The sequence below is a fragment of the Macaca fascicularis genome, chromosome 14 (genome assembly GCF_037993035.2).
Source record: "Macaca fascicularis isolate 582-1 chromosome 14, T2T-MFA8v1.1".
In the NCBI taxonomy this organism is placed as follows: domain Eukaryota; kingdom Metazoa; phylum Chordata; class Mammalia; order Primates; family Cercopithecidae; genus Macaca; species Macaca fascicularis.
The window spans coordinates 7,844,786-7,872,227 of record NC_088388.1 but is presented as its reverse complement, the minus strand read 5'-3'; the positions used below and the strand labels follow the sequence as shown (position 1 = coordinate 7,872,227).

General features: G+C 51.6%; 2 protein-coding genes and 1 pseudogene across 20 annotated transcripts in view; 2 read left to right on the top strand and 1 right to left on the bottom strand.

Annotated features, from left to right (window-relative positions):
• Window positions 1-13,659, top strand: part of BBS1 (Bardet-Biedl syndrome 1) — a 25,232-nt gene extending 11,573 nt beyond the window's left edge. For 7 of the 16 annotated variants that reach the window (XM_074013138.1, XM_074013136.1, XM_065527917.2 and 4 more), the window contains 9 exons: window positions 1,247-1,353; window positions 3,703-3,823; window positions 3,971-4,129; window positions 6,091-6,160; window positions 6,619-6,777; window positions 9,811-9,956; window positions 10,872-11,006; window positions 11,699-11,785; window positions 11,998-13,659. In XM_074013138.1, the coding sequence (XP_073869239.1) occupies window positions 1,247-1,353; window positions 3,703-3,823; window positions 3,971-4,129; window positions 6,091-6,160; window positions 6,619-6,777; window positions 9,811-9,956; window positions 10,872-11,006; window positions 11,699-11,785; window positions 11,998-12,084 (1,071 nt within the window). In that variant the 3' untranslated portion in view covers window positions 12,085-13,659. The remainder of the gene's footprint in view (window positions 1-1,246; window positions 1,354-3,702; window positions 3,824-3,970; window positions 4,130-6,090; window positions 6,161-6,618; window positions 6,778-9,810; window positions 9,957-10,871; window positions 11,007-11,698; window positions 11,786-11,997) is intronic. The other 9 variants (XM_074013137.1, XM_074013133.1, XM_074013131.1 and 6 more) reach the window with 2 other exon arrangements.
• Window positions 1,234-27,442, bottom strand: ZDHHC24 (zDHHC palmitoyltransferase 24). Of its 4 annotated transcripts, XR_012423040.1 has the most exons (4): window positions 27,117-27,442; window positions 25,075-25,352; window positions 4,402-4,523; window positions 1,234-1,443 (listed from the first exon to the last, which is right to left on the bottom strand). XR_012423040.1 is itself a non-coding variant. In XM_074013140.1 (3 exons), exons 1-3 carry the CDS (start codon window positions 27,395-27,397, stop codon window positions 4,480-4,482), a joined length of 603 nt encoding a protein of 200 aa, XP_073869241.1. In that variant the 5' UTR covers window positions 27,398-27,442; the 3' UTR covers window positions 4,369-4,479. The 4 variants fall into 4 exon arrangements, 3 of the variants coding, with proteins under 3 accessions (XP_073869241.1, XP_045228104.2, XP_005577207.1); XM_074013140.1 differs by lacking the exon at window positions 1,234-1,443 and having other exon boundaries at window positions 4,369-4,523; XM_045372169.3 differs by lacking the exons at window positions 1,234-1,443; window positions 4,402-4,523 and adding an exon at window positions 7,603-9,483.
• LOC123568804 (uncharacterized) lies at window positions 12,067-13,659 on the top strand (annotated as a pseudogene).

Below are 27,442 nucleotides of genomic sequence, written 5' to 3'. Positions count from 1 at the left end.
GGCTGGAGTACAGTGGCTCTATCTCAGCTCACTGCAGCTTCCACCTCCCGAGTTCAAGCAATTTTCATGCCTCAGCCACCTGAGTAGCTGGGACTGCAGGCATGCACCACCACGCCTGGCTCATTTTTGTATTTTTAGTAGAGATGAAGTTTCACCATGTTGGCCAGGCTGGTCTCAAATTCCTGACCTCAGGTGATCTCTGCATCTCAGCCTCCCAAAGTGCTGGGATTACAGGCGTAAGCCACCATGCCCAACCCCACATCAGCCTTTTTAAAGACCACACAATATCCATCATATAGAGGTACCATAATTCATTTATGCTGTCACCTATTGTACATTTAAATTGTTTTTCATTTTTTGCTATTAATACCAATGCTCTAGACTTTTTTACCCAAATATCCTTGCATGCTTCTTTGTTTGTTTTTGAGACAGTCTTGCTCTCTTGCCCAGGCTGAAGTGCAGTGGTACAATCTCAGCTTACTGCCACCTATGCCACCTGGGCTCAAGCAGTCCTCTCACCTCAGCCTCTCATCTGTGGGACCACCATGCCCAGCTAAGTTTTGTACTTTTGGTAGAGACAAAGTTTTGCCATGTTGGACAGGCTGGTCTCGAACTCCTGAGCTCAAGCGATCCAAAGTGTTGGGATTACAGGCGTGGGCCACCATACCCAGCTGCATGGTTGTTTAAGTACAGCATTAGGATGCAGTCCTAGAAGTGGCATTGTTTCGTCAAAAGGCACAGACAAGGCCGGGCGCAGTGGCTAACGCCTGTAATCCCAGCACTTTGGGAGGCCGAGGCAGGCGGATCATGAGGTCAGGAGATCGAGACTATCCTGGCTGACGTGGTGAAACCCCGTCTCTACTAAAAAATACAAAAAATTAGCCAGGCATGGTGGCGGGCACCTGTAGTCCCAGCTACTCGGGAGGCTGAGGCAGGAGAATGGTGTGAACCCAGGAGGCGGAGCTTGCAGTGAGCCGAGACTGTGCCACTGCACTCCAGCCTGGGCGACAGAGCAAGACTCTGTCTCAAAATAAATAAATAAATAAATAAATAAAAGACACAGAGTAAAAGGCTCTTGCTAAATGTTGCCCCAAGTTTCCCTCCTGAAAAACTGTATGATTTTAAACTGGGTGTGAGTGAGGAGATTGGGACTTTAGACCAGGCACTCACTCAGAGGAGTTACTGACAGGGCAGGGAGGGATGGGGGATCCAGAGAAATTGGAGTGTTTGCACCTCTTCTTTGCAGATGAGCCTTCCCAGCGTCCCTGTCTTCCTAGAGGTTTCCGGCCAGTTTGATGTTGAGTTCCGGCTTGCCGCAGCCTGCCGCAATGGAAACATCTATATTCTGAGAAGGTAGCCACATCCATGGTCTCCGGGGCCGGTAGGAACATCTCAGAAAGCTGGTGGCTTCAGAGGCTTGCAAGATGAGAGTGGGTTTTAAGGCTGGAATTTGGAAATGCAAAGAACTGAGAACTTCATAAAGGAGGCTGAGCCCACAAGCACAAGGAGGATACCTGAAGGCTTGTGAGATAGGGGCTGGCACAGTGAGAGACTAGGCTGGGTGGCTATAGTACGGGAGTGATCAGAGATGAGAGGATAGGCTGGGCGCGGTGGCTCACACCCGTAATCCCAGCACTTTGGGAGGCCGAGGCAAGTGGATCACCTGAGGTCAGGAGTTCAAGACCAGCCTGGCCAACATGGTGAAACCCCGTCTCTACTAAAAATACAAAATTAGCTGGGCGTGGTGGTGCACGCCTCTAGCTCCAGCTATTTGGGAGGCCGAGTTAGGAGAATTGCTTGAACCCAGGAGGTGGAGGTTACAGTGAGCCAAGATCGCACCACTGCACTCCAGCCTGGTTAATAGAGCAAGACTCCGTCTCAAAAAAAAAAAAAAGGGCCGGGCGCGGTGGCTCAAGCCTGTAATCCCAGCACTTTGGGAGGCCGAGGCAGGCGGATCACAAGGTCAGGAGATCGAGACCACAGTGAAACCCCGTCTCTACTAAAAATACAAAAAATTAGCCGGGCGCGGTGGCGGGCGCCTGTAGTCCCAGCTACTCAGGAGGCTGAGGCAGGAGAATGGCGGGAACCCGGGAGGCGGAGCTTGCAGTGAGCCGAGATCGCGCCACTGCACTCCAGCCTGGGCAACAGCGTGAGACTCCGTCTCAAAAAAAAAAAAAAAAAAAAAAAAAAAAAAAAAAAAAAAAAAAAAAAAAAAAAAGGACCAGGCGTGTTGACTCACGCCTGTAATCCCAGCTCTTTGGGAGGCCGAGGCGGCGGATCACGAGGTCAGGAGATCGAGACCATCCTGGCTAACACAGTGAAACCCTGTCTCTACTAAAAATACAAAAAATTAGCCGGGCGCGGTGGCAGGCGCCTGTAGTCCCAGCTACTCAGAAGGCTGAGTCAGGAGAATGGCATGAACCTGGAAGGTGGAGCTTGCGGTGAGCTGAGATCACACCACTGCATTCCAGCCTGGGTGACAAAGTGAGACTCCGTGTCAAAAAAAAAAGAAAAGAAAACAGATGGGAAGAAATAAAAAAAAAATTTCCCATATTTGTTACTTTCCAGGGTACATGACATGACACTTGTTTATGCATTAGTTTAATATTCCATATAACATGCTTTTTTTTTTTTCTTTTTTTGGAGACAGAGTCTCACTTTGTCACCGAGGCTGGAGTGCAGTGGCACGATCTTGGCTCACTGCAACCTCCGCCTCCCAGGTTCAAGCGATTCTCCTGTCTCAGCCTCCTGAGTAGCTGGGACTACAAGTGTGCGCCACCACACCTGGCTAATTTTTGAATTTTTAGTAGGGATGGGGTTTCACCACATTGGCCAGGCTGGTCTTGAATGCCTGACCTCGTGATCCACCCGCCTTGGCCTCCCAAAGTGCTGGGATTACAGGCATAAGCCACCACGCCCAGTCTAAAATGCATTTTTAAAATTCAATAAATATTTATTGAGCACCTACTATGCATTATGCAGTGTGTGGTATTAGGGATATATTGATGAACAAGATAAATATGGTCCCTGTCCTTGTGGGGAAGACAGATATATTAAAGTGAAGAAACCAAGATATTCCTACAAATTGGATGAGTGCTATGGAGAAAAAATACAAGCTCAGTGGGGAAAAATACTGGATAAGGGTGATCAGGAACACCTCTCTGTGGAGGTGGCTTGAAGGTTAAGATGGAACCAGTTGTTGAGAAATTTGGGAAGAGTGTTGTAGGCCAACTCAAAGCGGGAAAGACATTGGCGTGTGCTTCTCGAATAGGGAGGAACTAACTGTACTTTCTGGAAAGGGAAACTACAATTGAGAGGCCAGTAAACTAAAAACTACATTGACACAGGGCAAAGCTCTTCAGCCTTTTCTCATAATAAAGTGCCTAAGTCCACTTGTCCTGGCTAGTCCAGCCAAAGGTAAACTCACTGAAAACTCTGTTAAATGCCAGATGATCATACAAGCCACTATAGTGAAGGTGGGAGAAGATAAGCCACCATAGTGAAGGTGGGAGGAAGACACACTTGAGCTTTTCCAAGGCCACACATTTACTAAGGTGGCAGAGGTGGAAATAATCCCAGGGTCATACGCTTTGGGGCCAGTGTTCCTCCCAGGTGAGTCCATGGGGTTTAGAGAGAGGAGGGTCAGCCATGGAAGTGCAGACGATTTCTCTGGGGCCGGACAGTGTGTCGTTTATTCCACAGAGACTCCAAGCACCCCAAGTACTGCATCGAGCTGAGCGCCCAGCCTGTGGGACTTATCCGGGTACACAAGGTCCTAGTGGTGGGCAGTACCCAAGACAGCCTGCACGGCTTCACCCACAAGGTGCGGCCCCCAGCAAACAGCAGCCCCTCCACGCCTATGTCCCCAACGCCCCCTTGGCAAGGAAGCCCTCTGGCTTCCCCACCCCAGAAACTCTTCTTTCCACTGTAAGCCCTGAGCCCTCCACAGACACTGGCTGTTCCCTGCCAGGGGAAGAAGCTGTGGACAGTGCAGATGCCTGCAGCCATCCTGACCATGAACCTCCTGGAGCAGCATTCCCGGGGCCTGCAGGCCGTCATGACTGGGCTGGCCAACGGAGAGGTCCGCATTTATCGTGACAAGGCCCTTCTCAACGTCATCCACACGCCGGTGAGCCCCATCTGTGGCATCTGCCACTCACTCCTCCTTGCCCTGGTCTCACCTCTGGGGCTTCTTAGCTGCCTCTCCCGACCACACATTGATGCATTTCAAAAACATTTGTTGAGGCCAGGCACAGTGGCTCACACCTGTAATCCCAGCACTTTGGGAGGCCAAGGTGGGCAGATCACCTGAGGTCAGGAGTTCAAAACCAGCCTGGCCAACATGGCATAACCCCCTTGCTACTGAAAATACAAAAATTAGCTGGGCATGGTGGCACGTACCTGTAATCCCAGCTACTCAGGAGGCTGAGGCAGAAGAATCGCTTGAACCTGGGAGGCAGAGGTTGCAGTGAGCCGAGATCACATCATGGCACTCCAGCCTGGACAACAGAGCGAGACTCCATCTTAAAAAAAAAAAAAAAGTGTTGAGCACCTCATATGTACAAGTCACCATATTGGTAGGCGTGGGAGGGTGTAAAATGATGACTAAGTCCTTGTTTTCAGAAGGCTTACAGTCTAAGGTAACAGCCAGCCAGAGACACAGCAAATTTAAAAGCAGGGCCAACTGAAGCAGAGCAAAGTGCTAAAAAGCGCAGAGGGGGCTGAGTGACAAGGGTGGGGGGTGAGATAAATGGGAATGGACTCCATGGGACACTTCACAGAACAAGTGACAGTTCAGCTGGGCCTCAAAACAGTTTGTCAGGTGGACAAATGGAGGAAGAACATTCTGCACAGAGAATAGCATGAATAAAGCCTGAGAAGTATGAAGGCTCTTGATTAAGGAATCCAGGTCATTTGATGAGTTTGGACCAGAGGTTTTCAGACTCTAAGTTGTGAATCATTAAATCAGTTTAGTGGATCACAACCAGCAACATTTTTAAAAATAGAATAGTAAATTCAAAGTATGTCACAAGTGAGGGCCGGGCACACTATCCCACACCTGTAATCCCAGCACTTTGGAAGGCCGAGGCAGGTGATCACAGTTCTAGAACAGCCTGGCCAACGTGGTGAAACCCCATCTCTACTAAAAATAAACAAATTAGCCAGGTGTGATGGCACACACCTGTAATCCCAGCTACTTGGGAGGCTGAGGCAGGAGAATTACTTGAACAATGGAAGGCGAAGGTTGGAGTGAACTGAGATCGCACCACTGCACTCCAGCCTGGGCCACAGAGCAAGACTCTATCTCAAAACAAAAAAACAAAACAACAAAAACAAATAAATAATTACAAATGCAAATACAAAAATTAGCCAAGCATGGCAGTGCACGCCTATAATCGCAGCTACTGGGAAGGCTGAGGCAGAATCACTTGAACCCAGGAGGCGGAGGTTGCAGTGAGCTGGAGATCGTGCCACTGCACTCCAGCCTGGGCGATGAAGTGAGACTCTGTCTCAAAAAAAAAAAGTATGTCACAAGTGAAACTGTGTGTGTGCATGTGTGCACCTGTGTGTGTAAATTGTCCCATGTCACAATATAAAAGTTGCAAACAACTGGCTTGGGCCATAGGTGCTGGGAGGGCTGGTGGTATGCTGGTTGAAAGAAGGGTAAAGAAGAGAGAACTGACAGAAAAGGCGGGTTGGAGTCAAATGTTGAAGGCCTTCAGTGTCCTAACAAAGAGGACAAAAGCCATTGGAGGTTTTCTAGTAGAGACCAGACATATTTGTGTTTTTGAAAGGTAGCAAAGGCAGCATTGTGAAGGACAGACTGGGGAGAAAGACCCGAAAGACAAGTCTGGGAGACCTATTTGGAGGTTGACCACAAAAGTGAGGGCCGGTGATATGTGGTCTAGAACTGAGATAGTGAGATTGGAGTGGAGATGAGAAATATAGGAACTATTTCAGAGGCAGTGATGCCCCAGGCCTATCTCTATCACTTCTCACCTATTACATCTGGGGCCTCCCCTACCCATCCCCTGTCTTGCTTGCCTCTCCAAGATATTTCCCCAGCTAAACTCTGACGTCTCCACATAGGATGCAGTGACCAGTCTTTGCTTTGGCCGCTACGGGCGGGAGGACAACACCCTCATCATGACCACTCGAGGTGAGTGGAGTCAGACCTGGCAAGGGCTCTGAAGTCGGGAGTGAAGGGACAGGGCTGCTTCTGGGGAAAGAGGAGAAGGTGGGTATGAAGCATGGGTGGACCTGGGTGTGGAAAGCAAGGCCTACAGATGTGTCCTTCTGGAGCTAGGCCTCCACCGGGACAGCCTAGGGGCCGGGTCCTGGGCTGGATTCAATCTCTCTAGTTCACCCAGCATGCCCAGGCATTGTGCCTGCCACAATGCCAGGAACATCACAGTACTCCACAAATAACTGCTAAATGGATTAATGAATTAATGATGGGAGACTATTAAGATGCAGTTCATTACTTCCAGAAATAGTCTCATCTGGAAGACAGATGTGTACGGAAGCAACTCTATAGGAGGCAGATTGGGGAAGAAAGAATGGGAATGTGGGTAGAAGTAGGGAGGACAAATCCATTTCCACTGTCCACTTCCCTAGGTGGTGGCCTGATCATCAAGATCCTGAAGCGTACAGCAGTGTTTGTAGAGGGAGGAAGTGAGGTGGGTCCCCCACCAGCCCAGGCCATGAAACTCAACGTGCCCCGAAAGACCCGGCTTTACGTGGATCAGACACTGCGAGAGCGGGAGGCTGGCACTGGTGAGACTCAGACTGGGTCCTTTCCCTTCTTCTTCCTCCATTACTCCTACACAGCAAAGCTGGGGGAGTGCTGCCTAGCCACCCTGTGTAGTGGGAGGAGATCTCAGCCAACTAGGCAGGTCACTCGCCTCTGGAAATCCAGGGACAGCCTAGGAGGTACATCTTGCCTGCAAATCACTGTTCCTCAGGCCGGAAGGTGCTGTGGGTGACAGCAAGAACGCTTAGAATTCAGAGAAGGGAACAGTCACTTCCAAATGCAGGAATTCTCATGAGGAAAGTAGAATTTTGGCTGGGTATGGTGGCTCATGCCTGTAATCCCAGCACTTACAGAGAGTCAGAGGTGGGGGGACAGCATGAGTCCAGGAGTTCAAGACCTACTTGGGTAACATAATGATACTTCTTTCCCCCGCCAAAAAAAAAAGAGAGAGAGAGAAAAGTAGAATTTGACCAGTGTCTTCTTGTCCAGTTTTTCCTGCCCACTTGTTTATTTGTTCATTCATTCATCGTTCGTTCATTCATTCACTCATTTAGTACCTATGATTATGCCAGGCCTTGTGCCAGATGCCTTGAATTAGAATAGTCCCCACCTTGGGCCGGGTGTGGTGGCTCACGCCTATAATCCCACCACTTTGGGAGGCCGAGACAGGCAGATCATGAGGTCAGGAGTTCAAGACCAGCCTGGCCAATATGGTGAAACCCCATCTCTACTAAAAATACAAAAATTAGCCAGGCATGTTGGTGTGCACCTATAGTCCCAGCTACTTGGGAGGCTGAGGCAAAAGAATCGCTTGAACCTAGGGGGCGGAGGTTGCAGTGAGCCAAGATCGTGCCACTGCACTCCAGCCTAGGCAACAGAGCGAGACTCTGTCTCAAAAAAAAAACAACAAAAAAAAAAACAAGAATAGTCCCTACCTTAGAAACTCATGAAGGGGCCAACTTCGTGATCAGGTGTAGAAGGGGTTTCTGCAAAGAGCTTTTGGAGCACACAGAGGGAGTAAGGACTTCTGCCTGGGAAGCTTGGGAAAGGCTTCAGAGCGAGGTGACTTTGGGCTTCACCCTAAAAGATGATTGTCAGACCCCCAGACAGGGCAGAGCAGGGTAATGTAGGCAGAGGCACAGGGCGTTGACCTGGATTTAAGAAAGCAGGTTCAGTTCAGTGGCTCACGCCTGTAATCCCAGCTCTTTGGGAGGCCGAGGCAGGCGGATCACCTGAGGTCAAGAATTCGTGACCAGCCTGGCCAACATGGTGAAACCCCCTTGCTACTAAAAATACAAAATTAGCTGGGCATGGTGGCATGCGCCTGTAATGTCCTGAGGCAGGAGAATCACTTGAACCCAGGAGGCAAAGGTTGCAGTAAACCAAGATCACACCACTGCACTCCAGCCTGGGTGACAAGAGCGAGACTCCATCTCAAAGAAAAAGAAAATGTACAAAGTCTAATAAAATTGTAAAACTATCTTCAAGAACAGAAAAGACCACCTTCAAGAATGCTTAAGTGGAGAGATTTACCAAGTTGCAGGATGGGAAGACCTAATGCTGTAAAGCTTTAAGTTGCAGTTAAAATCCCAGTGGGGTTTAAGAACCTGGCCAGTTGATTCAAAGAGTAAACCTAAGAAGATCGGGGAAAATAAGAATGAGGGGACTTACCCTATCAGGTAGCAAAATGAACTCAAGCTTTGGGAATCAGAAGCTGTGGTGTGGATGTAGAAATAGAATGGAGATCGGGGCAGGATTAGGAAGTCCAGAAACTGACCCTGAACATGTGGAAAGGCAGAGTGTGTGAAAGGTGTCATTTTGAATTGGCAGGGAAATGTGAGACTGTCCAAAAACACACAATCAGGACAACTTGCTTCTAGAAAAGAAAATTAGACCTTTTCGGCCAGGCACAGTGGCTCATGCCTGTAATCCCAGCACTTTGGGAGGCCAAGGTGGGCGGATCACCAGAGGTCAGGAGTTCGAGACCAGCTGACCAACGTGGTGAAACCCCATCTCTACTAAATACAAAAAATTAGCCAGGCTTGGTGGCGCATGCTTGTAATTCCAGCTACTTGGGACGCTGAGGCAGGAGAATTGATTGAACCCGGGAGGCAGAGGTTGCAGTGAGCTGAGATCGTGTCATTGCACTCCTGCCTGAGCAACAAGAGTGAAACTCCATCTCAAAAAAAAAGCAAGAAAATCAGACCTTTTCTTCATATCGGCCACAAAAATTAGTTCTGGATAGATTAAAAATAAATTGTAAAAGTACTGGAGAAAAAGGGCATAAAATGTGAAACTTGGAATGGCAGAAGCCACCTCACACCCACGGAAGAGCGAGGCCAGCCTGGGGGACTGGGGTGCCCAGTCTGGAAGAGGAGGGACAGTGGGGTGGGCGCTGGGTGGGCCCTGGAGGCAGCTTAGGGAAGAGTCATGTGATCCTGCAAACGGTGAGATGTGAGGGGTGGACCTAGGTGACTTGATGGACAGGGAGGCAGTGACGGAGGCAGGACCATGAGGCTGGTTTCCACAGCATTGGGCCTGAGGTGTTGATGGGACTTCCCCGTGGAGATGAGCAGGAGGCAGGCGCGGGTGCTCACTAAGCTGCTGGAGACACATGCACAATATCGAGCGTGGACACTGAGGACTCAGGAGGAATGTGGGGCCTGCCCTCAGGAGCTCGTGGCTGTTCCTCTTTGTGGTGGTCAGAGCTGTGGCAGGACACAGATTGTCTGGGGGAAGAAGATGGAGGATGAGAAGAGGACCATGGACCAGACTCAGAACAACAGCCTCTAGGGCCAGACAGAGGAGCCAGCGAAGGAGCCTAGACAGTGCGGGCAGGGAGGTGGTAAGAGAGTGAGAAGAGGCAGGGCAAGGCCACAGCATCCAGTTTTGCCAGAAGGCTGGGCTCTTTCCCACCTCCCCAGCTCCTGCAGACCCCTCCCGCAGCACCCTCTTCTTGCACCCTCCCCACACCAGCCTGAGCAGGAGTGCCCTGTTGCTGCCTCCTCCCTGCCACCCCTACATCCACCGTTAGCCTCTGGGACCCTTCTCCACAGCCATGCACCGGGCCTTCCAGACAGACCTATACCTGCTGCGCCTGCGGGCTGCCCGTGCCTACCTGCAGGCCCTCGAGTCCAGCCTGAGCCCCATGTCCGCGACAGCCCGAGAGCCACTCAAGCTGCACGCCGTGGTGAGCATCTGGGTGAGGACAGAGTCAGGACCAGAGGGGCAGAGGCCAGGGTGCGCAGGAACCCCTCTGCCACACAGCTAAGCCCCAGAGCCAATTCCAAGCCAACTCAGCCCGTGCTCCCCATCACCTTTCAGCAGACCTGGGGACGAGTCTCGTGTCCTCCTTGGTGAGAGCAGCCTCACCTTCCCACCCTCCTGTGCCACCTCTCTCCTCGGCTGGTCATGCCGAGGGTCCAGCTCAGGCCCCCAGAGTAGTCACATTGGGATATTTCTTCCCAAGAACCTGATGGGATCCTTACACCTATGGTACAGGGAAGAAGGCTGTCACTTTGGTAACTGTGGGCAGCCCAACGTGTTAGGACTGCTGGGTACAGGGAAGGGGCCATCCTGGCCTCAACTGCAAGCACCGAGACCAGCACGGGCACAATGAGGAGCCCGCAAGGCTCAGACGCAAATGAGCTTAGGATCAGCAGGGCTCTGACCAGCTCTAAATGTGTCCCTGAGGTGTGGCATCTGACCCAACCAGGTTCTGAGTTCTCTTTTCCTAAAGAGTGGATAGTTGGAGAGGAGGAAGAGGCTACAAGGCAACTCCGGGGAAGCGGGAGAAAAATGAACTAATCAAGGCTACCCTAGGATGAAAGTGGGAGGTGAAACAGGCAGGGGGTGGGGTGAGGGGCTCAGGGTGAGAGTCGAGGCCTGCAGTCCCAGGCCAGCTCTGCCTCTGACTTGCTGCCTGGCCTCCCTCAGGCTCTCACCCTCTCTGGCCTCTTCTGATCCCTCTGCCCCTTCTGGTCTTCTGTGTCTGCTGGGAGGCAGATTGAGTAGGAGGAGGGGACATGAGGGCATTGGTGGAAGGAAGGCAGAGCACTGTACTCCGTGCCCACGGCTGCCAGGTCCTAAGGGCTTTCTCCACCCACCCCCTCTATAGGTTCAGGGCCTTGGCCCCACCTTTAAGCTCACACTTCACCTGCAGAACACCTCGACAGCCCGTCCCGTCCTGGGGCTGCTGGTCTGCTGCTTGTACAACGAGGCGCTCTATTCCCTGCCCCGGGCCTTCTTCAAGGTACTGGATGCTCCTCACTTAGATATGGAGTGGAAAAGGCCAGCAGGGGCCTGATGAGATGCCCACAGAGCCCCACCAGGTCAGGGTCAGAGCATGTGGGTGGCTGCCAGCTGGCCAGCAAACCTATTCTCCCACTACAGACCAGGCCAAGGCCCCAGCAGGGGCCTCTGGAGGGAGCCCCAAGCTCTACCTCTGCTGCTTTTCTTGCAGCCTGTGAGGGGTCTCTAGGAGCCATACCAAAGGTGCTGGGAAAACTGCCAGAGCCTGAGCCCCACCTACACCTCCCAGAAGCCTTTTAGGGGCTGGGGGACCCCAGAGCCCACCCTGCTGCCCAGCTACTCCTGCAACAGGAAGAGGAGACTACGAGCATCGCCCACAGAGTGAAGGGCCTGGTTTTCCCCTAGGGCCCAGGTCTGATCCCAAGTTGGCAGGACCAGACTGTGAAAGACTGGAATATGCAGTAAACAGCCCCAGACTGGGCGGGAGTCCAGAGGTCTAGGTTTCATCACTCACCATGTGGCCCTGGGGCATTCACTTCCTCACCACACCTGCATCCTCCTCCAGCCAGCAGTTGTCTTGCCCACCCTGCAGGGGTGCCGAGGCTTAGCAGAGACTGGGCCTGAATGCACTTGGGAATGTGCCAAACACTGTCACGAGGGCTGGTGTCCTTACTTCTTTGTCCCCAAACTTAGGTACCCTTGCTGGTGCCCGGGCTCAACTACCCCCTGGAGACCTTTGTGGAGAGTCTCAGTAACAAGGGCATCTCAGACATCATCAAGGTAGGCGCCACACTTGTACCATGTGGAAGGTAAGTGGGACCCTGGGGAGGACAGTCAGGGTGAGTGCCAACAAAGCCCTTGGGGGGCTGCCGGGTGGGGGTGGGGGTATCTGCACAGTGGAGCCCTATGGCCTGTTATTAGGGCCAGCGCAGACCCTAATGGCAAGGGGTCAGGGGTGCATGCCCCCTGCTGCCATGGCCACTCCTCCATAGGTGCTGGTGCTTCGAGAAGGCCAAAGTGCACCCTTGCTGAGCGCCCATGTCAACATGCCCGGGAGCGAGGGGTTGGCGGCCGCCTGAGCCCTCGGCTGCTGTGAAAGCCCCTGTACAATCAGCCAGGGAGAACTGGGCAGGTTCAATGGCCCCAGGCCCACTCCTCACACAGCAGTGTGCTGGGGTGATACCTTGTTTCCCCTCTCCTAAGCACCCCCTTCCTCACCACCCCCACTGCTGGGCCTATAGTAGCAGGTTAGTGAGTACCCAGGAAGGCTCAACTCCTCCTCCTCTGACCAACCAGGCATGGTCCCGCTGAGGTCCTGCTACGCCATCCCCTCCCCAGCCTTTTCCAGAAACCATACCGGGCTCGGAACAGAGCTCCAAAGCGGTCAAATTGAGCTGAGCAGGACAGGCGCAGCCTTTCTCCACTGCCACATCCCTCATGCGCATCACTCATCTCCCGCTGCAGGCCAAGGCCAAAATTGGGCTAGTCCTGGCCAGGGAGATCAGAAGCTCTTCTGGGGTGAGACTGAGCCTCCTGTTGCTCCCTGGAGTTCCAGAGGCTGGGCTGCAGCCCACTTAGCTTTCGGGCAAAACATGTGCTCTCCTCTCTGCTTGTCAGCTGAGCAAGCCCAGGGAATAGCCCTCATCTCCCCAAGACACTTCTCTGAAATCTTAGACTTAGCCAGTCTCAGGCCTATAATGCCACAAAAAGGTTGTTCAGGGAGAAGGGGGTGCAGGAGGGCAGAGGGTGCCCTGCAGGGAGCTGGTAGCTCCAGCCTCACTAGAGCTCCTAAAGATCACACAGCAGCTGCTCCTGACAGGGATGCTCATGCCCAGAAAGAAACCCCAGGAGAGGAAGGCAGAGCGAGACAGAGCAGAGCCAGGGCCAGGAGCACCAGGAGAGGTGTTTCTGGGGCTCCGGGGAGGTGCCACAGGAGGCAGAAGTCCAGAACTGCCCATATAGATGCCCTTCTATGTCCTGGGGCCCAAATCAGTCCTGGGTGGGAAGTTCCCAGGGCAGTGGCCACATCATGAGAATTAGCAGGAAAGGTGGGGCCTTTCTCATCATAGCTGTTTCTGAGGATGAAATGGGAGACATATGCCCAGCACCTGATGTAAATTTATGTCATGTAATACTATGTACCTACCACTAAGAAATACATGAGCCGCGTCATGTGGACAGTAAGTGTTCATAAAGCAACGTGAAGCAAGAAACAGTGCAGGGTGCCCAGTGCACACACTAGAGAGAAATTGTGGACATTAAGCACAAGCAGAATTGGTGTTTTTCTAAAACATAATTATTTAAAAACATGTATCCACTTACTAATGTGGAATTACACAGTTTGTAACAAGAAAACAGTCTCCCCATTCTCTAGTACAGCTCCCCTACCCAGCAGTCACTTCTAGTTCGTTCAGCTATTTTAAAAATGTGCTTATGTGACTCTTGCTTGATAGATGAATCTTAGGCATTACCTGTTGACTCCCTGTTGTCATACATGAGGCTTTAGCTCTCTTTTGTCAGCACCCCTCCCCCATCCCTAGTTATTAGGTTAAAAAATACTCAGATTACTATTTCTATTACTATGTGAAAGTTATTAACTGCGGAGCCAAGAGTTGGACTATAATTAAATTACCTTCCTTGTACTGTTTTTTAAATGGAGTTAATGAGTTGCCCTGAGTTTCTCATTTACTTTGTTTTCTGATGGGCCAATTGCTAATTCTTCCCCTACCGTCTGACAGCTCCTCTTTTTTCTAGACACTTCCCTTCATCCCCTGCTTCACTGAGGACTGTTTGTTCTCCAGGTAAATTCCCTTTGCCTTTCTCCTGGGCTAGATCCTGATTCCTGGGCCCAGTGGCTTCCTATTTCTCAGTTCACCCTCATTTGGTGAAACATATCCTCAAATATCTTCTTTTAAAAGTTGTGGCCAGAAGGCCGGGCGCCGTGGCTCACACCTATAATCCCAGCACTTTGGGAGGCTGAGGTGGGCAGATCACAAGGCCAGGAGTTTGAGACCAGCCTGGCCAACATGGTGAAAACCCATCTCTACTAAAAATACAAAAACTAGCTGGGCATGGTGGCAGGTGCCTGTAATCCCAGCTACTTGGGAGGCTGAAGCAGGAGAATTGCTTGAAACAGGAAGGCAGAGGTTGCAGTGAACCAAGATTGCGCCACTGCACCACTCTAGCCTGGGCAAGAGCAAAACTCTGTCTCAAAAAAAAAAAAAAGCAAAACTCTGTCTCAAAAGAAAAGAAAAAAAAAAGTCATTAGAGGCCAGGTATAGTGGTTAACACTTGTAATCCCAGCCCTTTGAGAGGCCAAGGCAGGAGGATCACTTGAACCCATAAGCTGGAGACCAGCCTGTGCAACATGGTGAGACCCTGTCCCTATCAAAAAAAAAAAGTCGTTAAGAGTTTTTAAAGATTTTTTTATTTATTCATTTTATTTATTTTTATTTATTTATTTATTGAAACGGAGTCTCGCTGTCGCCCAGGCTGGAATGCAGTAGCGCCATCTCAGCTCACTGCAAGCTCCGCCTCCCAGGTTCACGCCATTCTCCTGCCTCAGCCTCCCAGTAGCTGGGATTACAGGCACCTGCCACCACGCCTGGTTAATTTTTTGTATTTTTAGTAGAGACAGGGTTTCACTGTGTTAGCCAGGATGGTCTTGATCCCCTGACCTTGTGATCCGCCTGCCTCGGCCTCCCAAAGTGCTGGGATCACAGGCGTGAGCCACCACGCCCGGCCACCATGCGTTCCTATCATTTGCTGTGCTGTGGGTGGAGATGTGCATCCTTCAGCTCCAGGAAACTATACTGCTGTTGTTTTGTGGGTGATTCCCACCCCCCTGCCTTTGTTTTTTCTATTCTCTTTAGAACTCCAGTTAAGCCCCAAAATTATAAAATTACAAAAATTAACTGGACATGGTGGCATGCACCTGTGATGCCAGCTACTTGGGAAGCTGAGGTAGGAGAATCACTTGAACCTGGGAGGCGGAGGTTGCACTGAGCTGAGATCACGCCACTGCACTCCAGCCTGGGCAACAAGAGTGAAACTCCATCTCAAAAAATAATAATAATAAAAATATTTGACATGAGGGCTGCCCAGTAATTTAAAAAAAAAAAACTATAACAAACATTTAATGGTGAAATATTGAACTTATTACCTCTAAGGTGAGAAACAAGGGTGTCTGCTACCTGCACCCCACATTATATAGTAGTCTCACCCATACAGATGGGCAAGAAAATTAATAGGTATAAAAATTAAAAAGGGCTGGGCATGGTGGCTCACACCTATAATCCCAGCACTTTGGGAGGCCTAGGCAAGAGGGTCAGTTGAGCCCAGGAGTTCAAGATCAGCCTGGGCAACATGGTGAAACTGTCTCTACAAAAAATAAAAAAATTAGCCAGGCGTGGTGGTGCATGCCTCTAGTCCCAGCTACTCGGGAGGCTGAGGTAGAAGGATTGATTGAGCTCAGGAGGTGGAGGCTGCAGAGAGCCATGATCGCGCCACTGCACTTCAGCCTGGGTAACAGAGACCCCATCTCAATAAAAAAGTTTTAGGTTTATTGGACACAAGTGTTTTTTAGGGGATGTTTGTTTGTTTTTGAGACAGAGTCTCCCTCTCTCGCCCAGGCTGGAGTGTGCTGGCGCGATCTTGGCTCACTGCAACCTCTGCCTCCCAGGCTCAAGCGATTATTCTGCATCAGCCTCCCGAGTAGCTGGGATTATAGGCATGCACCACTGCACCTGGCTAATTTTTGTATTTTTAGTAGAGATGGGGTTTCGCCATGTTGGCCAAGCTGGCCTTGAACTCCTGACCTTGGGTGGTCTGCCTGCCTTAGCCTCCCAAAGCGCTGGGATTACAGGAGTGAGCCACCGCACCTGGCCTGGACAGAAATTTTGTTTTGGTTTTGGTTTTGGTTTTTTTTGAGACAGAGTCTAGCTCTTGTCACCCAGACTGGAGTGCAGTAGCACAATCACAGCTCACTGCAGCCTCGACCTGCTGAGCTCAAGCCATCCTCTCACCTCAGCCCACCCCATCCCCCACACTATAGACGCACCACCACACAAGGCTTTTTTTTTTTTTTAATGACACAGGGTCTCGCTTTGTTGTCCAGGCTTGTCTCAAACTCCAGGCTTCAAGTGATCCTCCTGCCTCAGCCTCCCAAAGTATGGGATTACAGGTATGAGCCACAGTGCCCAGCCTCCACTAATTTTGTATTTTGTAGAGACAGGGTCTCACTATGTTGCCCCGGCTCACAGTCTATTTTGATAGTGCATGTATAATTAATAGCATAAAATATCAGATACTTAAGAATTAATACAATTTAAAAAGGCATGATCTTTATGGGAAAAGCTATACAACTTTATTGAAAACATGGAGTGGAAAAATAAACCCTGCTCATGAATGGGAAAATTCAATTTTACATAGATGCTGATTTTATCCAGACTGATCTATAGATTCAACTGGATTCCATTCTCCATCTCAAGGGGTTTTTTGGGGGAATTTGACAAGCTGATTCTCAAGGTTACATAGAAGAGCAAGGGCCAAGACTAGTGCTTAGGAGATGACTCCCAAAGGGCACAGGGACAGAAAAAATGACCAGTGGAACCAAAAAGAAAAATTAATTGTGGTATTTCAGTGGATCACTATGCAGCAGGGAAAAGGAATGCCATACAGCTACACACAGTAATCCAGATACATCTCAGCAACATAATCAAGTGAAAAGGCAAACTGTAAAAGAATAAACTCAGCATGATTTCATTCATACATTTGAAAACATGCAAAGCCAACACAAACACATTAATAAAACTATAAAGCAAAGCAATGGAATGACTGAAACAGGACCGTGTCTCCCCCACCAGGGAGGGGCAACAGCAGGAACTTCGAAGGAAATGGTAACCTTCTCAAATGCAGTGGGGGCTGTTGTTTCCTCTGAATTTTATAAATGTGTTCTAGTAGCTACTCACTAATTAAAACAACAAACAAACAAACATGAGTCCAGGCACAGTGGCTCACGCCTGTGATTCCAGCACTTTGGGAGGCCAAGGTGGGCAGATCACCTGAGGTCAGGAGTACAAGACCAGCCTGACCAATATGGTGAAACCCCATCTCTACAAAAATACAAAAATTAGCAGGGCGTGATGGTGGCTGCCTGCAATCCCAGCTACTCGGAAGGCTAGGGCAGGAGAATCACTTGAACCCAGGAGGCAAAGGTTGCAGTGAGCCAAGATCACGCCACTGCACTCCAGCTTGGGCAACAGAGCGAGGCTCCATCTTGAAAAACAAAACAAAACAAAACAAAAAACATGAAAATAAGATATTGTGGGCCGGGCATGGTGGCTTACACCTGTAATCCTAACACTTTGGGAGGCCGAGGCAGGTGGATCACCTGAGGTCAGGAGTTCCAGACCAGCCTGACCAACATGGAGAAATCCCGTCTCTACTAAAAATACAAAAAAATTAGCCAGGCATGGTGACACATGCCTATAATCCCAGCTACCGGGAGGCTGTGGCAGGAGAATCGCTTGTTCTGGGAGGCGGAGGTTTCGGTGAGCCGAGATCGCACCATTGCACTCCAGCCTGGGTAACAAGAGTGAAACTCCGTCTCAAAAAAAAAAAAGAGAAAGAAAATAAGAAATTGTGGAGGGCAAGGGATGAAACGGGACAAGGTGAGTCTGCTAATGCATCTGTTCAGCCAAAGTGCCAGGCACACCAAGTTCCTACTGTCACTAAAAAATAGCAACAGAGCATGCCTTTTAGAAAAACAACCAGCCCAAGCAGCTTTGCATGGGCAAAGCCTGTCAGACGGTGGGTTTCTCTGAAGGTTCTTGGGGGTCAAGCATGTTCCTTCATGGGAGGACCCTCCCAGCAGTATCTATGAACTTTCACTTAACCCCATTTATTGGTTCAGCCCCTCACCCACCCCTCCCCAGTACCCCTAAGACCCGAAGCTTCTCTGGTTCCATTTATCCTTCAAATAATCCTCACGTCACCCCACTCCACCCCACCCAGAGGGGTAGCTGCTGGCTGCATGGCGTGGGTGGGACGCTGGGGAGCAGCACCCTGCTGATCCTTACGTAGACTTCCCACCAGTCCCCATTGTTGGCTGAAACCTCACCTCACCCTCCATGGTCCTGGTGGAGTTCCTGAGCCTCTCCAAGGCTCTGACAGGTAATTCCACTTGCCTCTTGGCCCCACCTTTTGGGAACACATAATTTCAGCTCTTAATTCTCCATCCACTTTCCATCTTTGAAAATGTCAGCCAGGCGGCCAGGCGCGGTGGCTCACACCTGTAATCCCAGCGCTTTGGGAGGCCAAGACGGGTGGATCACAAGGTCAGGAGATAAGACCATCCTGGCTAACACAGTGAAACCCCATCTCTACTAAAAATACAAAAAATTAGCTGGGCGTGGTGAACCTGGAAGGCGGAGCTTGCAGTGAGCTGAGATCATGCCACTGCACTCCAGCCTGGCGACAGAGCAAGACTCTGTCTCAAAAAAAAAAAAAAAAAAAAAAAGTCAGCCAGGCATGGTAGCTCACACCTGTAATCCTAGCACTTTGGGGGATGGAGGTAGAGGCGGGTGCCAGGAATTCAAGTTCATCCTGACCAACATGGTGAAACCCTGTCTACACTAAAAATACAAAAAAATCAGCTGGGCATGCCCAGGTGCAGTGGCACACACCTGTAATTCCAGCACTTTGGGAGGCCGAGGCAGGTGGATCACAAGGTCAGGAGTTTGAGACCAGCCTGGCCAACATGGTGAAACGCTGTCTCTGCTAAAAATACAAAAATTAGCCAGGCGAGGCCGGGCGCAGTGGCTCACGCCTGTAATCCCAGCACTTTGGGAGGCCGAGGCGGGTGGATCACCTGAGGTCAGGAGTTCGAGACCAGCCTGACCAACATGGAGAAACCTCGACTCTACTAAAAATACAAAAAATTAGCTGGGCGTGGTGGCGCATGCCTATAATCCCAGCTACTGGGGAGGCTGAGGCAGGAGAATTGCTTGAGCCTGGGAGGCAGAGGTTGTGGTGAGCCGAGATCGTGCCATTGCACTCCAGCCTGGGCAACAAGAGTGAAACTCCGCCTCAAAAAAAAAAAAAATTAGCCAGGCATGGTGGCGGGCACCTGTAATCCCAGCTACTCGAGAGGCTGAGGCAGGAGAATCGCTTGAACCCAGGAGGCAGAAGTTGCAGTGAGCTGAGATCGTGTCATCGCACTCCTGCCTGAGCAACAGGAGCAAAACTCCGTCTCAAAAAACAAAAAAAATTAGCCAGGTCTGGTGGCAGGTGCTTGTAATCCCAGCAACTCGGGAGGCTGAATCACTTGAACCCAGGAGGTGGAGGTTGCAGTGAGCCGAGATCGCGCCACTGAACTCCAGCCCTGGCAACAGAGTGAGAAAAAAGAAAATGTGGTCAGGCTCTTTGTTCTACTGTGTTCCCTCCTGTTTTCTTTTCGTTTGTATATATTTTGGTTTTCTTTACTATCATCTTAGAGAGATCCTAAGAGAAAACAGACGAACTCATGTGTTTAAGCCTGCCATGTGGAAATGGCGATCTCTGTTGACTCTATTTACACAGAAACGTTTAACAAGCAGCTCTTGAAGAGTCCAGAGAGGTACAGGCCTAGCCCTCTCAGCACCACCCTCCACAGATGCCCAAACAGCCCCAGCGCATTTCTTTACCTTGATTTCTTTCCTACTCATTTCCTCCAGCTGTGCAAGGGTAAAGGCAAAAGCACAAAGACCTGGGTTCGAATCCTGCCTCCATTTGCCGCACCATGATCTTACCACATGGATTCTCAGAGCGTAACTGCTGCCCCATGGGCCAGGTTAGCTAAGAGGTTCCATGAAACTGCTGTTGCAGAAATGTTTTAACTATAAAATGCCAAACCTGGGAAAGAACATTTGGATTCTCATAGCCTGGATCAGTAGGATACTGCCCTGTCCTGCTGGTACCCCACCCCCAACTCACCCAGGCTGGGGGACATAGAGCCCCAGTCCCTGAGAGCCTCAGGCATTCTGCGGTTTCCAGGCCCTACAGAGGGACCCAGAAACAGCCCCAGCAACAAAGTGAGGGGCCAGAAACTGTGCAAAGATGGGAGGGAGGCTGAGAAGCAAGTCAGTGCTTTATTAACCTGGCAAAGGGGCAGCTAGGCAGCCTGAGCAGCCCCCTGCCAGACCCTCCTCTGCACTCCTCTGCCTAAGTCATGGCCCAAGCCCTAGACACGTAGGTGTGTAGGCGGGCAGGTGCAAGGCCAAGGAAGGGGTGGAGTTGTCCAATGCAGATGTTAAGGTCCAACCCGACTTCCTTCCTGAGTCTAGGGGTGGGGTCCCCCTCTCACCCCTTCCTCCCTGTACAGTTCTGGCTCTTCCTGGAGTCAGGAGGCTGTGTGTCCCACATCTGCTGTGGTCTGGAAGGTGATCCCATCCCCTGGCAATGGGGAAGCCAGGAAGGGCCAGAGCCAGACAAGGGCCCAGCGGGGCCCCAGGGCTGCCTGCAGGTTGTGGCAGGGACCCAGGTCATAGGAGTGCTGGCCCCGAGCCCACTCCCATGTGGTCTGGCCCCGCAGCAGCAGCATCCCATGGAAGAGCAGCCCAGCCCCACACAGCAGCGCACCCGCCACGCACGTGTCCGTCACGAAGGCCAAGGCGAACTGTGCCAGAGACACTCTGCCTGCAATGAAAGAGCAGAGAGGATCAGGGAGTGCCAGTGGGGCCCAGCTCTCCGTCCACCCGTGCCCCTCCACCACAAAGCAGGGCTCATTCCTCCACTCATCAAACCCTGTGTCGATACTCGCTGGCCAGCCTGTGCTGGGTGACAAGGACACACTGGTAAACTGGGCAGACACAGCCCCCTGCTTGGGATACGGCTTCATTCGTGCATCACAGACTCGTGAGCACCTCCTCAGCCCTGGAGGCGATGCCAGGCACTAGAGGGTGTCTCTGCCCTTGGGGAGCTCACAGACATTAAAGAGGCCATTCCTGGCTAGATGCGGCGTCTCACGCCTGTAATCCCAGCACTTTGGGAGGCCAAAGCAGGTAGATTACCCGAGGTCAGGAATTCGAGACCGGCCTGGACAACATGGTGAAACCCCATCTCTACTAAAAAATACAAAAATTAGCCAGACATGGTGGCAGGCGCCTGTAAACCTGGCTACTTGGGAAGCTGAGGGGCTCAGGCAGGAGAATTGCTTGAACCCGGGAGGGGAGGTTGCAGTGAGCTGAGATCGCACCACTGCACTCCAGCCTGGGCAACAAAGCGAGACTCCATCTCAAAAAAAAAAAAAAAAAAAGGCTGGGCATGGTGGCTCACGCTGGTAATCCCAGCACTTTGGGAGGCCCAGGCAGGTGGATCATGAGGTCAGGAGTTCCAGACCAGCCTGACCAACATGGTGAAACTCCATCTCTACTAAAAATACAAAAATTAGCCAGGCGTGATTGTGCACGCCTGTAATCTCAGCTACTCAGGAGGCTGAGGCAGGATAATCGCTTGAACCCAGGAGGTGGAGGTTGCAGTGAGCCAAGATTGCGCCACTGCACTCCAGCCTGGGCGACAGAGAGAGACTCTGTCTCAAAAAAAAAAAAAAAAAAAAAAAAAGGCCATTCTCAGCTACTTAATGTGTGCCGCCACAGAAAAGCCAGCATCCTGTGCCATCTTGGCCCACAGTCAGCAACAAGTACCTGCTGAACTAACAGACTACGAGAGGCCATGAAATGTTACGCTAAGTGAGAGAAGCCAGGCACCAAAGGTCACATGTTTATCATCCCACTTATGTGAAACATCCTGAATAGGCAAATCCACAGAGACAGACAGATTAGTGGTCGCCAGGGGCTAAAGAGATTAGGAAGGAACATGGAGGGACCACTAATGGGTGTGGGGTTTCTTTTTAGGGTGAAAATGTGGAATCAGACAGTGGTGATGGTTGCACTATATCATGAATGTACTAAAAGCCACTGAATTGTACATTTTAAAGTAGTTAAAACGGGCCAGGTGCAGTGGCTCACACCTGTAATCCCAGCACTTTGGGATGCTGAGGCAGGTGGATCACCTGAGGTCAGGAGTTCCAGACCAGCCTGGCCAACATGGAAAAACCCCGTCTCTACTAAAAATACAAAAAATTAGCCGGGCATGGTGGCGCATGCCTGTAATCCCAGCTACTCAGGAGGCTGAGGCAGGAGAATCGCTTGAACCCAGGAGGCAGAAGTTGCGGTGAGCCAAGATCACGCCATTACACTCCAGCCTGGGCAACGAGCGAAACTCCATCTCAAAAAAAAAAAAAAAAAAAGTTAAAATGATAAATTTCACCTCAATAAAAAGAGCCCATGGCAGGGGGTCGGGGGTGGGGGATGCCATGCAAACTTATTAAGAGGATAGGGGCAGTGGACTTCATCTATTTTTTTTTTCATTTTTTTTTCTTCAGAGAGTAGACTTCATCTGTTTTTGTAAAATAAGGATAAAACATTGTTTGGGCTGGCCACGGTGGCTCACGCCTGTAATCCCAACACTTTGGGAGGCTGAGGGGGGCAGATGACCTGAGGTCAGGAGTTCGAGACCAGCCTGGCCGACATGGTGAAACCCCATCTCTACCAAAAATACAAAATTAGCCTGGCATGGTGGTGTGCACCTGTAATCCCAGCTACTTGGGAGGCCAAGGCAGGAGAATCACTTGAAGCTGGAAGGCGGAGGTTGCGGTGAGCCGTGATTGCACCATTCCACTCCAGGCAACAAGAGCGAAACTCCATTTCAAACAAAAACAAAAACCATTCTGTATGAAGGTCCTGAGGCAGGCCAGAGGCACCTGTGAGACAAGCAGGTGGACGGTCTGCAGGTCTGCAAGCACAGGGAGAAGCCCAGGCTGGACAAGCAGTTCTGCGAGTAGAGGGTGCAAGGCAGCCCTGAGACTGTGGGCGCAGCTAGACCTGCCAAAGTGTGCGCAGTGAGGGTGGAACAGCGCCTAGACAGGAGCACGGGGAAATCGGTTCTTAGGAATCAGATAAAAGATGAGAAAGGGCAACCAGAAAGGAAGGCGAACGCATCAAGGTCCCAGCCATCAGTGATGCCAGGCGGAGAACACTTCTCGGGGGCTGGGGGCTGGCAGCGTCATGACTCTAAAGGGTCTCATAAAGCAAGAACTCAAGTGGGTCCTGGAGTGTGTGGAGACGGATCCCTGGGTGAGTGGTGGTGGCAGAAGCCAGGCTGGAGCAGGCAGGGAATGAGCAGCCATGAGCCTGGGCAAGTCCCTCAGGAAGCTTAGAGCAGGGCAAGTGCTGGAGGAGGATATGAGGGCAAGGGAGGGTTTGTCCAAGGTGGCTAACCGGGAGGGCAGAGGGGGCCTGGCCTGTAGGAGAGGCAGACGCCACAGCCTGAGGCCTCCAAGCAGGGAGGTAGGCACCAAACACAAGAAGCTGGGAACAGTCAGCCGGGCTCGGGGATTTGAGGACAACACAATTTGGGATGTGCCAGCTGATGTCTCACTTTCTCAGTGCCGGAGTTAGGAGGGTGGGAGAGCAGGGAAGGTTTGAGCTGCTGTCGCTGCAGGGAGCAAGCTTACGAGCAAACAGCAAGGCCAGGCATAGCCGAGGTCCTGCTGAGGTCAGCAGCTGTGAACATGGCATGGCACCAACATGCCACAGACTGCCAGTGCCTTTGGCTTTCAGCAGCCAGAGGCAGACACAGAGAAGCCAGGAAGGCACTGTGGAAGGAAGATGAGGGAGGAAGTTTGCGATGCTGGCAGGAGAATGGTGGGAAGGATGAGCTCTGAGCTGGACGTCGGTGGCGAAGGTGGAGAGGCACAGACGGGCAGTGAGGGCCACGAGCCTGCGGGCTCATGGAGCAGGTGCCAGGGCCTGGAGGAGTAAAAGATGGAGAGGAGGTGGGGAGCAGAAAGAGGGAGATGGGTGGTTTCAGGGGTGACTCATTTTTGGATTCTTACCAGGACTGGGGTGTGGACATGGGAGGAGGCGAAGGAAAGAAAAATGAAGGAGGAGGCCAAGAGCTACGCCATCCAGGCATTGAGGGGGCTGTTCATGCAGACTTCCAGACACCCTTGATTTCCACAGGGCCCAGGGCTGAGAGAGAGTCTATGACTGGAGCCAGAGTCTTCCGTGACTGAGTGGAGTGAGTGTTGACCACAAGGAGGTAGGGCAGTGCGGCTGGAGGGCTGGGACTCATGGAGGGAGGGATCATTGAGGAGGGCAGAGGAGGACCTGTTGGGAAGCTGGTGTGGGCAGATGAAGACTCTGATAACCCCAGTGGGCCACTGCCAGAGGCCTCCCCTGGGCTGTAGGTGGGGTCCATGCACAAAGCTGGGCTTGGATAGGATAAGGAGGCACAGTGACTACTCGGAGTAGCCGGAGAGGTTCCTCACTGTAGATCAAAGTGATAGAGGGAACCATGAAAAGGTCAGGAGGGAGGAATGGGGGCGAGAAAGGCCAAAGCATTCTGGGGGTAGAGAACAAAGAGTAAAAAGGACCAGCAAGGCTTCTTCTACCTGTAGATGTGTTGGGGGAAGAGGACATACGTGTCGTCCAGAACATGGTATCTCAGGCAGCCTGCTGATCCAAGTCTGCCCTCCCCAGCTTCCCATAACTGGGCCTTCCCCTGCCTGTCACTTTCACTGGCTTCCCACTATCCAGTCAAATAAGAGCCATCTCCTCACACCAGTTCTCAGGACCCCGCCCGCCAGGCCTCCCTACCAATCTGGCCTTAATTCTCACAATGCCCTGCCCACCCTCCAAACCTTTGTTCCTACTGCTTCTCTCATTTAGAAATGCCCCTAGAATGCGCTTCCACATCCCGCCACGCAGGGACTCCCATGAGTCTTTCTCCTTTCTCAGCAACTCCCGGAATCTCCCGATTCCCTGGCCAGACCACTGCACTTGCCTCAACGCACCAGTTTCCGTACTGCCCCCCCACCGGGTGAATACAAAGCTGCCCTTTCTGGCCATCACTGACACTGGGGCTGGGTCCCCCAGGCCAGAAAGCCTGTCTCCCACCAGAATGGGCTGTACTCCCCAGCCCAATACCAGGGCCCCTGCCTCTGTGCAGAGGCCTCCCAGGCTCCCCACCTGTGAGCAGCATGAGCCAGGGAAGCAGCAGGAGGGCAGCCATGTGGAGGGGCGTGTGGGCTCGCAGCAGGGCCGATAGTGCAGGTCCCAGCAGCACAGAGATGTGGAGCAGGACACCGGCAGCATGAAGCAGCAGGCACAGGAACGGCCGGTAGTTGCCGAAGCCCACGCAGCGGCCCAGCAGTCGGCAGTGGTGGTCCCGACGCAGGATGCAGACGCGGCAGGCAGAGCAGTGTCCGCTGCGTGGCGGCACCTGGCTTTGGCACTGGTAGCAGTAACTGCAGGAAGGAACCACAGGGTCAGTTCCCCCAGCAGCTCAGGTGCCCCATACTGTGCACGGGGCAGCCCTAGAGCCCATCCTGAGGAAGCAGCACCAGCCATTCACCCTGGCTAAGCCTCAATTTCTTTACAAGTAAATGCAGGATAAACAAGATGTCCCCGGCCCTTCTAGTTCTAGCACTACAAGTCTGAGGTCTCTTCCAGCCCTAACGTCCCCAGTCCTGAGACCTCTCTCAAGCCACTGACATCTAGCAGCAAATCTCTCCCTTCCTCCACGGTCACCCCGTTGTCCAGGTCACCGGGAACTCTCTGGATTACTGCAATAGCCTCTCAACTGGTCTGTGATTCCATCTTTGCCCCTCCTCGTACAGTCTCACCCCAGCAACCAAACTGACCCTCCTCTGCTTAAAACCCTCCTGTGGTTCTCCAATTTATTTCTAGTAAAAAGCAAAGCCTTCAGTGTCCTACAACATCCTTCCATCTGTGGCATCTCTTCCCCTCTCTTACTCCACTACAGCCACACTGGCCTTGCTGTTCTGGGAACATACATGCTAGGCACACAACTGATTCAGAGCCTTTGCACCACTAGTTCCCTCTGCCTGGAACACCCTTCCCTCAGATTCCCACATGGCTAACCCCCGCCACCCCCTCCAAGTTTTTTGCTCAAATGCCTCCTCCTCTATGAGGTCTATCTTGACCATGTATTTATTTATATTATTTTTAAAATTAATTTTAAAAAAATTTTAGAGACAGAGTCTTGCTACATTACCGAGGCTGGAGTGTAGTGGGTGTTCACAGGTGTGATCATAGCACACTACAGCCTCAGCTTCTCGGGTAGCTGGGACTACAGGCGAAAGCCTGTGCCTGGCATAAAATTTGTGTGTAGAGCCGTACTTGGTGTAATTTTTATTTTCTAATTATAAATTGACAAATTCCAGTTGTATATACTTATGGGATACCAAGCGATGTCATCATTTATCAGTACAACTTGGAATAATCAAGCTAATTAGGATAGCCATTACCTCAAACACATATTTTTGTGATGAGAATTTACCACCTATTTATTTATGTATTTATGTATTTATTTATTTGAGACGGAGTCTTGCTCTGTCGCTCAGGCTGGAGTGCAGTGGCTGGATCTCAGCTCACTGCAACCTCTGCCTCCCAGGTTCAAACAATTCTCTTACCTCAGCCTCCCAAGTAGCTGGGATTACAGGCATGCGTCACCACGCTCGGCTAATTTTTTTGTATTTTTAGTAGAGACAGGGTTTCACCACGTTGGCTAGGCTGGTAAACTTCTGACCTTAAGTGATCCGCCGGCCTCGGCCTCCCAAAGTGCTGGGATTACAGGCGTGAGCCAACGCGCCCGGCCTAACCACCTATTCAATACTGAAACTTGCAACCCCTTTACCCTGCTCTACTTCTTGTTTCCAAACTACTATCACCTTCTAGCTTCTATATGATTTGCTTACTTACTGTTCCTCTAGTTTCTCATCTGCCCCCCTCAAATTAGCTCCGTATCAGGAATCTGTTCTATTGTACCCTTCGTCCCTGTAACAATACCTTGCACCTAGTAGGTGCCCGATAAGTATTTGTGAGTGAACAACACTCAATTATAGCTCTTCCATCCCAGGTTCTAAAAAAATTTCTGGCTCTAACAACCTGAATCCTAATGTAACCCGCTTCTACCATCTGAGGTCTTGGGGCCCCTCCCCACTGTCCAAGGCGCCCACTTCTCCCCCCGGATCCCGCACCCCACTCACGCCCAGCCCTGGCCCAGACCGCGGCCGGCCAGCATCACGCCCCGGATGCTGGGATCCGAGCGCAGGAAGAGCCCCACGTTGCCCAGCAGGTTGAGCAGCTGGAAGGCGGCCAACGCCAGCTGCAAGGCCCGGGCCAGGGGTCCCAGCGGGGGCGGCCCGGGACCGAGCACCAGCACGTAAGCCAGCTCCAGGCCCACGGCCGCGGCCCACAGCGCGGTGAGCACGAGAGGCAGCCGCGCGGGCGCCCCGTCCGCGCTCCCAGCCGCCCAGGGCTGCCCCATGGCGGGGACACCCAGCTGTCGGAGCCGGGGGACTAGGCCGCTTCC

Excerpts from the sequence above, each read along its gene's own strand:
- ZDHHC24 (XM_045372169.3), bottom strand. The coding sequence starts at position 27,397 with ATGGGGCAGCCCTGGGCGGCTGGGAGCGCGGACGGGGCGCCCGCGCGG. Across the intron at positions 25,353-27,116 it reads GGTCTGGGCCAGGGCTGGGC|TTACTGCTACCAGTGCCAAA; the intron begins GTGAGTGGGGTG and ends TCCTTCCTGCAG. Across the intron at positions 9,484-25,074 it reads CTGGCTCATGCTGCTCACAG|ACAATCTGTGTCCTGCCACA; the intron begins GTGGGGAGCCTG and ends TTCTTCCCCCAG.